Source organism: Triticum aestivum, chromosome 5D, assembly GCF_018294505.1.
Source record: "Triticum aestivum cultivar Chinese Spring chromosome 5D, IWGSC CS RefSeq v2.1, whole genome shotgun sequence".
Taxonomy (NCBI): domain Eukaryota; kingdom Viridiplantae; phylum Streptophyta; class Magnoliopsida; order Poales; family Poaceae; genus Triticum; species Triticum aestivum.
The window spans coordinates 23,170,823-23,183,485 of record NC_057808.1 but is presented as its reverse complement, the minus strand read 5'-3'; the positions used below and the strand labels follow the sequence as shown (position 1 = coordinate 23,183,485).

At 48.9% G+C, this 12,663-nt stretch overlaps 1 protein-coding gene across 9 annotated transcripts; it reads left to right on the top strand.

Moving 5' to 3' along the window:
* The first annotated feature begins 421 nt into the window (after positions 1–421).
* Positions 422–6,281, top strand: LOC123119175 (L-type lectin-domain containing receptor kinase IX.1). Of its 9 annotated transcripts, none has more exons than XM_044538881.1 (8): positions 422–672; positions 1,208–1,356; positions 1,465–1,547; positions 1,890–2,042; positions 2,738–3,052; positions 3,643–4,440; positions 4,880–5,426; positions 5,537–6,281. In XM_044538881.1, the coding sequence occupies exons 6-8, from the start codon at positions 3,654–3,656 to the stop codon at positions 6,168–6,170; spliced, it is 1,968 nt and encodes a 655-aa protein (XP_044394816.1). In that variant the 5' UTR covers positions 422–672; positions 1,208–1,356; positions 1,465–1,547; positions 1,890–2,042; positions 2,738–3,052; positions 3,643–3,653; the 3' UTR covers positions 6,171–6,281. The 9 variants fall into 9 exon arrangements, with proteins under 9 accessions (XP_044394816.1, XP_044394813.1, XP_044394814.1 ...); XM_044538878.1 differs by lacking the exon at positions 1,465–1,547 and adding an exon at positions 2,197–2,333 and having other exon boundaries at positions 1,208–1,389; positions 2,605–3,052; XM_044538879.1 differs by lacking the exon at positions 1,465–1,547 and having other exon boundaries at positions 2,605–3,052.
* Positions 6,282–12,663: the final 6,382 nt, after the last annotated feature.

Here is a 12,663-nt window from a genome sequence, read left to right as displayed (position 1 = left end):
TGTCATCGACGGCGGCGCCAACTCCCACGCCGACCCCAACGCTGCCGCCAAGCCCGAGCGACGCCTCCATGACGCCCTGCACAGAAGCTGCGCCGACGCCGACCAGCCCGCGCACGCCGACTCCCGCCAACCCGACGCCGGAGGCCGACGCCGCCATTTGATGCTTTGCCTACGCGTCCTTTCTTTTCAACACCGAACTTTTTATTTATCGCCGAACTTTGGCAAGGTGATCGCCGATCGCCAGGACTTTGTGGCGTTGATCGCCAGACTTGTGGCGTTTTTTGGGTAGCGGGAAAGGACAAGTTTGAATTACCACGGCTTGGGGCGGCACCTGGGGCGTGGCTGAGACCTAATCGCCCCAGGGCCTAAAAAGCGCTGGGCGAGGGTCTAAAATAGCGCGGACCTATACGCTGGGGGACGAACGAGTGGAGTTGCTCTAACCCTCTGGGTCCATACAGAAGGAGTACGACGTAAAAAAAACTAAGCCTCGGGGCCCACACAGAAAGGAAGTCCCGCATCCTCCGTTCACCTCTCTCAGATCGGCCGGCCGGCGGCTCTGGAGAAGACTCGCCGGCTGCTGGAGGAGGGGGCGGCCGGCGGAGCAGGCGGACGCGCTGCCCTCCGGGTTCTACGACGCCTTCGTGCTCTGCGGCATCCCCGTCCCGCCTCCTCGTCAGCCTCCCTCTTCCCTTCCCTGCTGAATTCCTGCTCCATGCTTGCTAATTATTATACAGTATTGTTACCCAACCAAAGCATAATTTAGTTTCCCATCTACTCCACTATTATACTACTTCAGTTTACATCTCTTCACAAAATATTAGTTCCTGCTGGCACCCAACCCAAGCAAATTTTATTTCCCCATCTACTAATCTATTGCAGTAAGTACTCCCTCCGTCCTAAAATTTTTGTCTTAAATTTGTCTAAATACAGATGTATCAAGTCACTTTTTAGTATTAGATACATTTGTATCTAGACGAATTTAAGACAAAAAATTTAGGACGGAGGGAGTACTTCCATTAGAATTTCTTTACACATTTTTTTATTCCATTCCACTGTACTACTGTAGCTGTGGAACTTAATTTACAGAAATAATGCACACTTCCATTCCATCATCTAATTGTTCACTGAAAAAAATCTTGCTGCATTCTGCTGATTGTTGCTGAGTTGCTGCATCTTTGTTGATGGTTGTGTTGGTGGGCAATCACAGAACTCGGGCAACTTCCTGCACGGCGGCGCAACTGAGTCGCTGCTTGACTTGGTGGGCTCTGCTGTCTTCTACACCGCTGCGGCACAAACCAGGGGCTCATCACTATACTAGGGATAAACATCTCCTACCTGGATGCTGCATTTTCGGATGTAAACGACTTACCGAATTGAGTGTGAATACATGTTGGTTCTTCAGCATCCTTTTGCTCGATCAATTCACATCCTACAAGGCTAACTCTAAACGTCAATTCATTGTAGTTTATTATTACAGAGGAATGAGCTCATACAGTTACATTTGTCTCTAATGCCCCATGTGTTGAAGATATGTTTGATATCTGATGGTGAGCGCGGTGTTGTTTATATTCACACACAGAGCCAATAATTTGTAGATTCACACAATTGTACTCCACTCTGCTACCACCAGGTAGAGATGGCACTGAACATGATAAATCATTGTTTACGTGGCAAATCATGTTCATATATCAAGATTTGTTTAGTGTACTCCATTCTCATTAAGGATGCTCTAGTGCTTAAGCCTGATCAAGATATAGTTGCTGTTCTTTTTTTCCAAAGTGCATGGATGATCATGCCAATCCTGACGCAAAATTTGAGTTGTCAGTGCTTCACTTCTGAAGTTCTTGCAATTGTACAGTAATTATAACAGTGTATGTTGCCATTTGCAGGTAGAGATTGATATCGGAGCCAAGGTGCGCGCTGTAAAAGCAGTTGGAGTGGCTACTGTGGAACTGAAGAAAAAATCCGGCAGAATCATCGCTCAGGCCCGCTATTCCAAGTATCTTGGTGCATCTAGTAGACTGTGAAGGCGACCCTGCCATGTAAGTTGTAAGCCTGTATATAATTGACCTTGTTTATACTCGGCAATCTTTATGAAATAGAATAATGCTATCTTGGAATGGAAAATATAAAAACTAGTTCAATATTTTGTTACATGTTAGGACATTACAAGGACCTTTGCATGCTTTGTTGCAGAAATAAAATCAATAGAATTATGTATCCCAAAGAGCAATACTGCATGACAAGGCACTGTGAACATATAAGTCTGATTACCAAAGGCTGAAAAGAAAAACCAATTCTGAAACAAGATGATCTCCATAACTGCGAGCTAGGTGTGAGTCTCTGATTTCATAAGCCATTTTTCTCAAACCGACAATTCCTAGCATATCTGACTTTTCAACTATTCTGTTTTCCACTAAAAGCCTAGTTATACCAAATAGAATTATTGGTATTCAGTCTGATATGTGATATATGTAGAGTATGAGACAACCCTCTGCTATCGTTGTCCTCCCCTTGACTTGTTGTTCAACTTGGCCTCTTATTTCAAGTTCAACCAGTTATCTTGAAGAAAATTTCAGCTGAATTACTGTATGCTAAGAACAGATCTTCTGTCTGGAGAATTGCTGTTTGAGGGTTTCTCAAGAACCTATTGTCCCGTGGCTACAGTCTCTTTATCATGCTATCGCCGAGCTGCCGGCCGGATATGTTTGCCACTGGGTACCAATGTTTTATGCAGATTACCAGATGTTTGGCCGGCATATCGAAAGGGAGCCAGCAATCAATTTTCTCCTGCACAGAAACCATTTGTCTGGAGAAAATGTTTTGGATGTTCTTCCAATTATCTGCAAAGAAACCACTTGTCTGGAAGAAAAGATCAATTAGGAACTCCAATCAGTTACAGCTTGTTTGTGATCCTAACCTCTGGAAGCAAGCGATCCCTTTCTAATTCTACCGAAGGACGATTTGGAACAACCAAAAGCAGTATGCTGAGGAAAGGGATCGGGGGCGCTGCCCGTGCCCCCTGTCTGGACCACGCGGGGCGGTATCCTAGGTAAGATAAATATCCTGTTTTCTACCAGCCTTTTGTTGGCTTTTGTTGTTTATATATGTTACGAGCTCTTCTCCTTAACTAATGAATGAAATCGGGGTGAATATTCTGCCTCCACTCCAGAAAATACTAATAAAAAAATTATTTTTCATATCATCTGTTGCCTTCGCTCTGGCCTGCCGAGCTGAAGACAACACTCAATCCAGCTGTTGCTACAATGTGAAAAGACCATATCTGGCCTTTCTCTCTGGCCTGTCTGATCGTTAGAATTTAGGCTTTTGTGTGGCCAATCAAGCTGCAACCCAGCCGTCCTTGGCAAGTGGAATCCCTTGTGCAGTAGTTATTTCCTTGGCAGCTAGCAGGGTCCTCCTTGTTTTGTTGTTGTTGTTGGTGGTGGTGGTGGTGGTGGTGGTGGTGGTGGTGGTGGTGGTGGTGGACTCGGCCCTCATGTCATCGTAAACTCCTCTTACATATCTCTTTGATGTTGTCATTGTTTTCATGATTAAATTGTGTCACTGCTTAGTTTAGTTACTGTGGTTTTCTCCTGCGCAAATGCATGCTTTAGGCCAACATCACTTCCTCCTGTTCATCAGGTTTAGACACCATGGCAAGTTGGATCCTTGTCCAGCTGATCTCCTTACCATGGTCCTTGACCGTCGTCATCATCTCACTCAGCGCAACTGCTGACGAGCAAGGCCAGACACTTATTGATTCTTACTGCCGAAGCGGGGCGGCCTACGACAACTTGAAGCAGTGCCAGTCAAATGCTCAGACTCTTGCCCAGAAGCTCCGTGATGGCGCCATGAAGAACGGCGGGTTCCAACAAGCTAGTAATGGCGGCCCGCCCAACGAGGTATTCGGTCTTGTCATGTGCTTTGTCAACTTCAACTTGTCCATGTGCGAGAGCTGTTTGTCAGGGGCACCCAACTTCGTGAACTACGAGTGTCCCTACACCTGGGTGTCCGGTGCACTCTATGACGCCTGCGTCCTCAAATACTCAAACGAGTCTTCCCTCTCCGTCTCCGATGAATCCACCCGCTCAGACGTACTCGACGAGGGCGGAGGGTTCTACGCCCATGACATGGACCGCATGAATACAACGCGGGGGAAGCTGATAAACCGGCTGTCGTTGGAGGCGGCTGGCTCATCGCTGCGGTTCGCGTATGGGAATGAGACGTACACGGACACGGATCCGCAGAGCGACTCACAGGCCATGTACGGACTGGTGCAGTGCTCAAGGGACTTGGCACCCAGTGAGTGCACCAAGTGTGTAGACGATCTGCATAGACTGATGGTGCTACAACTTAACAGCACCGCTGGTAATGTCAAGGGGTTCAACTGCTATGTGAGATACAGCATAGACCCGATGAAGATCACCACCCCTGCTACAGGTTCAGTATTTCTTCCTTGCCTTAATTTATTACTCTCTCCATTCCCTTATACAAGGCCACAAACTCAAATTACAGGTACCAAGGTAATATTTAATGACTACTTTGCAATTCAACTTTTCTTTCGTTAATCGGGCTCATTAATACGCTTGCATGCATGCAAGAAAGGAATGGGAAGAAAGTAGCACAGTGTCATTATGACTATATGCATGCAAGTATTAAATAAGTTGCTAGTACGAGAAAACTTTATTAATTTTTACCTCGATTACTGTTAGTGGCCTTGTATAGATGCAAAATGTATTTTTCATAGTGGCCTTGTATAAGGGAATGGAGGGAGTAGATTAGGTACGCACATGTGTTGTCGTATACGCAACAAATGAAATCATGCGTCTGAATTATCAATTTCATACCATACGTACTGTTTCATATACGTATTCACCAGGAGCTGCATCATTTTTGCGGAGCTCCAAGCATAGAAAACGGCCACTGAACATTGCCATGTTTGCGGCTGCCGGTTCAGTCTTGTTGTTGGCCGGCCTAGGCACCTTGGTATGGGTTTTCACGCACCGGCTGAATGAAAGGACCGAGGAGATGGAAGAAGACTTGTTCGATGATGAGGAAATGGCAGACGAGTTCAGCAAAGGGACAGGACCCAAGCGATTTCGCTATAATGAGCTGGCCGTGGCCACGGGTAACTTCGCAGACAGAGGGAAGCTCGGAGAAGGAGGTTTCGGTTCAGTATACAGAGGATTCATCAAGGACTTGAAGCTTGATGTGGCAATAAAAAGAGTGTCCAAGAGCTCAAAACGGGGGAGGAAGGAGTATATCTCTGAGGTGAGGATCATAAGCCGGCTTCGGCACCACAATCTCGTGCAACTCATCGGCTGGTGCCATGGAGCCGGCGAGCTCCTTGTATATGAGTTGATGCCCGGTGGCAGTCTCGACACTCACCTTTACAGTATGGAGGGTGTACTGACGTGGCCGGTCAGGTAATTATTCATGGCATGAAGTCATTTTTGGAAGCCTGGATATTATGGATCGCTTGGCCTTTATTTGTTGTTATAAACATGGTGTGCATGTGATTTATTTCTACTTTCAGGCATGAGATTATGCTGGGGATCAGCTCAGCGCTTCTGTACTTGCACCAAGAGTGGGAGCAATGTGTGTTGCACAGGGACATCAAGCCGAGCAACATCATGCTGGACACGTGCTTCAGCGCCAAGCTTGGCGACTTCGGGCTCGCAAGGCTCGTTGACCATAGCCATGGGTCGCACACGACGGAGCTCGCCGGCACCATGGGGTATATGGACCCGGACTGCATGGTGACCGGCAGGGCCACCGCGGAGTCGGACATGTACAGCTTCGGAGTTGTCCTACTGGAGATAGCGTGTGGACGCAGGCCCGTTGTGGTCCTGCCAGACGACAGTGTGATCCACCTGGCTCAACGGGTGTCGGAGTTGTACAGCCAGGGAAGGGTCCTTGACGCTGCCGACCCACGGCTGACCGGGGAGTTCGACGTCCAAGAAATGGAGCGTGTGATCATCGTAGGGCTATGGTGCACTGCCCATGACCGCAGCCTGAGACCTTCCATCAGGCAGGCCATCAACGTGCTAAGGTTCGAGGCTCCACTGCCGAGCCTCCCTGCAAGGATGCCGCCTGTTGGCTCTGCTGTTCCATCTTTGCCTTTGCCTGAAGATCATAGCAGTACAACTAGCAGCATGTACCTTAGCTAGTCAGCGCCACTCATTCTCTAAAGCTGTTACTAGCAAGATTCGAGGTACTCGGTTCCTCCGCCAAAAAGAAAGAAAGAAAGATTCTAGGTATATATCTATATTCATTATCAATGGCAGAGTGAGTTTAGCTAGACTAGATAAGACGATGTGTGAACCTGAATCTGAATCAAGCAAAATATTAAGGGGAGTGCTGGGCGAATGGACGGGCAGCCAGGGCGGGCGACAGGGCGATCGCTTGCGCGTGCGACCGTGGCAGCGCCGTCCAATGCCGGCGGTGTTCGCCGGCGCGTCGGTGGCCGGTTTTGGGCCCTTGCCGATTCCGACGAGGACGAGGCGGGCGACGATGGGGACGAGATCGCGCAGGTTTCTCCTCCGACGCCAACGCCTTCAGATCTTATTTGTGAATTTTTCCATTCAGGTTACAATGAGGATGGAGTTGAAACGATGATCGATCGAGTTCTGCCATCGGACGATCCGGCACGAATAGGGCTTCATGCGGGCGAAAAGAAAGAGATGATTAGGCTCGTTGTTCATCGGCGAACGGCGGTGACGGCGCTCAGACCTTGGAAGGGCCCCATACCTAAGGTGAGTCTTCCAAATCTTATGCTTTTCGACTTGATTCGGCCGGAGTCGTGGACTACTGTCAAGAGTAGGAAGAGTGCGAGGCGGAAGGGCGGTTGTCCGGCGCCGGCGCCGGCCGTGACGCCTGTGCCTTAGATCGGGATCTCAGAGAAGCGCTCGATGCGTTTGAACGAGTTGTTGGGCTGTGTTGGGCCGGCTTGGGGGGAGTCGAGGCCGCGAGGGGATGGGCCAGGGTCAGATGGGTATGTGGCCCAGGCTGTACCGGGTCCTAGTACTCCTCGTAGCGATGGCCCTCCATGCACGTACGAGATTGATCGAACCACCGCTCGGGAGCCGTCGCACGCTGCTGCTAGGGTTCCTAGGCGAGGGACTCCTGGCTTCCCGGCGTGTGGGTTGGGTCGGGCAAGAAGGATTCGGCCGCTTGAGTCCATGGCTGGCCGCGGGGCTGCGGCGCCACCCGCCAAGAAATCCGCCACTGCTGCAGTTGGCCGGGGCGGGGCGGCGCAGCCGCCGGGCGGAGCGGTACTGCCGCCGGCTGTGAGTGCTGGGCGTGGGGCCATGGGGCCGCTTGGCCAGAGGCCGCCGGCGGGCGGAGGTGTGCCTCCAGCCACCTAGGGTCGTGGCGGCGGCCATGTGGGCGCTCGGCCGACGGGGCAGGTGCCTTCGCTGGTTGCGGCCGGGAGAGGCGGTCCGCGACCTCCGGCGTCGGGCGTGGGTGCTGTTACTCATGCGGCTGCGGGTCGGGCTGAGCCTCGGCCGCAGGCGCCGGGTGTGGCTGTTGTGGCTGCTGCAGGTCGGGGTGGAGCGGCACGTGGAGTCGTGCCAACGCCTGCTGGCGGTCAACCTCGTGCCGCACCTCCGCCTCACGTCGTCGCGAGGCCTGCTCAGAACCGTTCGGGACTGTCGCAGACAAGGCAGAAATCGAGTACTAGAGAGTCCTTTGATCCGCCCCGCGGCCAGTGGGGGGACGATGGTTATGATGCGTATGGAGAGGGACAACATCGTGGTTCCTCTTCCACGGGAGGCGGTCGAGGTTATGCCTGGCAGAGTGATGGTTCTGCTGAGAGACCTTTCCTCGGACCTCCGGGTGGTTTTGTCGAGGGAGCTTCTAGCCCGAACTACCGTCAGAGAGGTGGATACCGTGGCCATCGTGGTGGTCGTGGCGGTGGTCGCGGTCGGTACCGCAGACAGCCTCCGCCGCCGGTCGTGGTTGACCATCAGAACACTGTTGTGACAGACGATCCCGGGCAGTCGACCGAGCTGCCTAGCCAGGCGATGGAGGTAGTGACGGCTTTGGCCAACGTGGAGGTTCCTGTTATTGCTACTTCTGCTGAGGCGGGTGACAGACCGGAGTCTGAGAGGGCGTCCAAGTGGGCGCGTAAGAAGGAAAAAATGCTATGCTATCGTTGTGGTGAGAAGGGTCACTTCATTGCTGAGTGTGTGGCGGAGCTGTGCGATACGTGTGGTAAGCCAGCACATGCCACGGGGGATTGCCCGCTTCTCCGTGATCAGATGCCAGCTCTTACGATGTATGGGGTATATTGTGATGAGCTCATGTTTTTTGAGTCCCCGGTTGTGAGAGAGATTCCGGTGGAGACGCAGAGCTCGACTTCTGGTATTGTCAAAGCTACCCAGGGAGTAGTTTCTGAGGCTCAGATTGTGCAGAGGCTTCAGGAATTGGTTCCAGGAGATTTTCAGTGGGAGCTTGTCAGTATGGAGGATAATGTGTTTAGGGTTGATTTCCCTTCTGTGGATGATTTGCAGCGGTTGCTGAGCTTTGGTTTGTGCAAGGTACCTGGTACTAAATGTATTCTGGAATTTCACGAGTGGAAGAAGGTGGAGCCTAAGGGTAAGCCGCTCACTCAGGTGTGGTTGCGGTTTTCCGGGGCTCCCTCTGAGTCTTTGACAGATGTTCGAGTTGTGGCTAGTCTGGGTATTATGGTTGGTAAGACTGAGAAAGTGGATATGGCTTTCACCCGTGCCCATGGGGTGGCCCGACTCCTAGTGAGTGTTCTGGACATTGAGTTCGTCCCGGATGAGGTCAACTGGACGTATAGGGGAGAGGTGTTTCCTCTTGCGATTGAATTTGAGGATACGGAGTTGTTTGCCGGCGCGGTTGATGGGACTGATGTAGATATGCACGAGGGTGACGACAATGCAGGTGCTAGTGAGGATCCGACTGATGATGCCGGACGAGAGAGGTCCAATGGATCGTGTAGGGGAACGCAGCAGAAAATAAAAAATTTCCGACCTACGCACCAGCCCAGGACCACTATGGAGACTGCATACATGGTTTGATCTTTTTCGTTACCGACTCGTAGCGCAGCGGGAAGTAGAGTCGATGACGATCGGCGGTGCAGATCCCCGCAGCTAGGATTTACAACCTCCCAACCGCGAGGATGTATACCCTTATCTGCTCCTCAGACAGCCCTCCAGGAGGCGGTCGAACAGCCCCCGGACGGTGTCGCGGACAGCCCTTCGGGAGGACCTTCGAAACTCGAACGGTCACTCGGACAGCCCTTCGGGAGGACCTTCGAAACTCGGACGGTCACACAGACAGCCCTTCGGGAGGCACTCACGAACTAAGACCGAAACTACGATCTCTCTACAGAGTTGCACACATACGGTGTCATCTATCCGGCAGGGCTTCGCCGTCCAGAACTAGTTCCTGCCGGAACCCAAACAGCCTTACGGCTCTACGAAACTCTTTTCATGGGAGGGAGAGAAGAAGCCAGATAATGCATGGCATGTGTATGAGAGCAAGGGATGAGTGTGGAGGGCTGCCCCTCCACCTCTATTTATAGGAAATCCCAAGGGGGTAGGGTAGTTTCACAAAAAACCCAAAATGCACATGAATGAAGTCCTTCCACAAGGACCTAGGAGTGAAACAAGGAACAAGAGGGTCCCCAAGGGGGGATACCCCATGTGGCCGGCCACACCCCCATGAGGGGCCCAAAAAATGGCTCCTATCCATCCATGTCATCCCCAAGATCTTTTGGAGCAAAGCCCCAAAAGGTGGCTTTCCATAAAGTAACCATAAAGCTGATTTTCACTATTCACGACGACATTTTTCAGCGTCTGATCGAACTGAAAATATTTATGTGGCGCTAAGAACATTTCCAGTACCCACTAAAATGATTTTCAACGCGTTCCGAAACAATTCCGGTTTTAGTGATTTTCATCTGCGAAACGCATCTGAAGTGGCTCCGGCAGCTCCGGAACATTTCCGGTTTTTATCTCAGAAAATTCCAAAAAGCTTCCAGAATGATTCTGGCATCCTCCAAGAATTATCAGGCATGTGACGAAACCAATTTGACTTAATGGTGTATCCCGAAAACAACTTTTCGGTATCATCGAAACTTATCCGATGACCTCTCTCTGCGGTACGATTCCGCTGTCCGAAACTTTTCGGTGTCCGAAACTTTTTCGGTGATTTTCTCTCAGACTCCCTGTCTAGTATTCAGCAGATAGATGACCCTTAAGCGTGTGACCCTATAGGTTCGGTGAAGTATAGACATGACCCGGAACCCCTTCCGATCAATGATCAACATCGGAGCCGTGGACACCCATATTGACCCCTATACCCACACGAATAAATATTCGAGTGAACCTCCAGTTGCCGTGTGCTATTCCTGTTGCTTCGCGATATGTTACAAATACCCGAGGTGAGACATGTTGGCATTCCCTGTGGATCAACAACTTGTCCACTATGCTAGTTACCTCGTTACCGGTATTGTTCTCTTTTCTCGTTATCGTGTTCCGGCATCCCCGTGATCAAATCACAAAGTGTCTGGCCAGACGATGATGGATACCGTAACACCGAGAGGGCCCAGAGATATCTCTCCATCGTCGGAGGAGCAAATCCCAATCTTGAGCTATCAAGTTACTTGACACACTTTTCCATGAACCCGTAAGCCGCCGTAATAGCCACCCATATACGGATGACGTTTAACAAACCCCAAAGTTCATGAAGCAAGCATGAAGAAACTCGATACTCTCATGGTCTAAGGAATCATGCAAACGTTAACCATCTCTGTGTTATGTACCAATAAACTTGTGACGAATGAATCTCATAGCATAACATCAATTCGGGTCGATTCCACACAAATGTCCCTTCCTGACATTGTGCCCTCAAAGTTGCTTGGCATAGACATGCCCATGATTGGGAAAACATAATCATCATGCAACACTTGAGCTAGTCTTAGAGGCACGACTAGGAATACATTTTACCGTTTATTATTCCACACGTGCATATGGGTTCTCCCCAGAGCCTTTATGGATATACGGGCTCGGGAACCACAGCAGTTATAGCATGGAACATAAACATAATTATGAACAAGGAGATAATCAATAACATTTATTATTGCCTCTAGGGCATATCTCCTACAGACTCCCACTTGCACTAGAGACAATAATCTAGCTTATGCTAATGCACTTCACACCTGTGGCACACCGGTGTAAATATGCTTCGCTTGTGGTATAGCCTGATGTCCAACGGATCTGACGACTTCAGTTCCGTGTGTATCTTTGCATGTCCTCGCATTTTCACAAAATTCATATTTTGTGTGGACTTGGCTTTGTATGTATGTGAATCACAGGTCGAACCTGGATTCCTCAGACTGAGTTATGGAGCAACTACCTGCAGTAGTGTCCCATTGTCAAAAGCCATCTTGGAACTATACTAAGTTCATGAATGAACTATATGATTCAACATCTTCTTTGTCGCTTCTAAAGCATCAACATACTTAGCCCTTGTTATAGAATTCGCCACAGTAACTAGCTTGAACAAATTCCAACTAACTGTGCCACCACATTGTGTGTTACACAAAACCCTTAATTAAATCGAAAATCGCATGGAGAAAAGATGAAGACTGTATCGATGTAACATTTTACAACAAACTCTTCATGATCTCTGCTTGCGAGAAAACCATGTCATCAGTACTTACTCTAGTACTCTGTGACATCTTTCACTGTTGTCCCATGATCAGTAATTTGATCACTTTGGTATCCATACTCGCAACACCTTGGGAGTATCGGACATATCTGGTTGTTTTACATACCATGGAATACATGATTAATCCAAACACAAAAGTGTGTGGAATCTGCATCATGTATTTTACTCATCAGTGTTTTGGGACACCGAGTCTTGCAAAAACTCTTCCATGTGACTTTGGCAAGAATCACTCCTTGGCGTTTTAAATGCTAAAAGGTTTTAGCATCTTGTCAATATGTATTCATTGCTTAGCCCCATTAGGTAAATCTATCTCCATAGATCATCATGCCTAATATTGAGGCTATTTAGCCTAAGCACTTCATCGAAAAACTATTTTCAAATGAAGTCCTAATTCGTGTCAAGAAATTTATTTCCAATTACCAATGTGCCAAGCACATAAGGTTTTTAGAAATATTATTACGCTCCCACTTACTTTCTTGAATTACAAGCATCTTCGTTACCCATTGATGAAGTCAAAACCCCTTTGACCATTTCATCAAAACACAAAGATTTCAACTCCATTTTGCTCTCTTCTGTCCATTGCTGGAACTCCGAAGTTTGCATACCTACTAGCATCCTCTGGATCGACAAATTACTTTGGACTGTATCATATACAAGTCCTAGCTTTCATTTCCATCAGATGGAAATCCTTTTATCATCCATGTTTCATATCTCATGATTGAAATATGTATTAATTGCTAGTTCAACCCGAACCGACTTTAAGCATCGCTACGATGAAAACAACCTCATCGTAGTCAACTCTTGAACTTGTTATTTCAACAAGTCGAGCTTTATGGATAAAACATTTTTATCCGTATCAGTTTTAAGTTCCATAAATATTCGTTGACTCTAAGTCTTCCGAAAGGTGTATCAAGGTTTTAATCTTGAATCACTTATGTTGAAACTAACTCGGATTGT

Coding starts and splice junctions, on each gene's coding strand:
- LOC123119175 (XM_044538879.1), top strand. CDS start 3,654: ATGGCAAGTTGGATCCTTGTCCAGCTGATCTCCTTACCATGGTCCTTG. Junction 4,441..4,879: donor GATCACCACCCCTGCTACAG/GTTCAGTATTTC, acceptor CGTATTCACCAG/GAGCTGCATCATTTTTGCGG. Junction 5,427..5,536: donor GTACTGACGTGGCCGGTCAG/GTAATTATTCAT, acceptor TTCTACTTTCAG/GCATGAGATTATGCTGGGGA.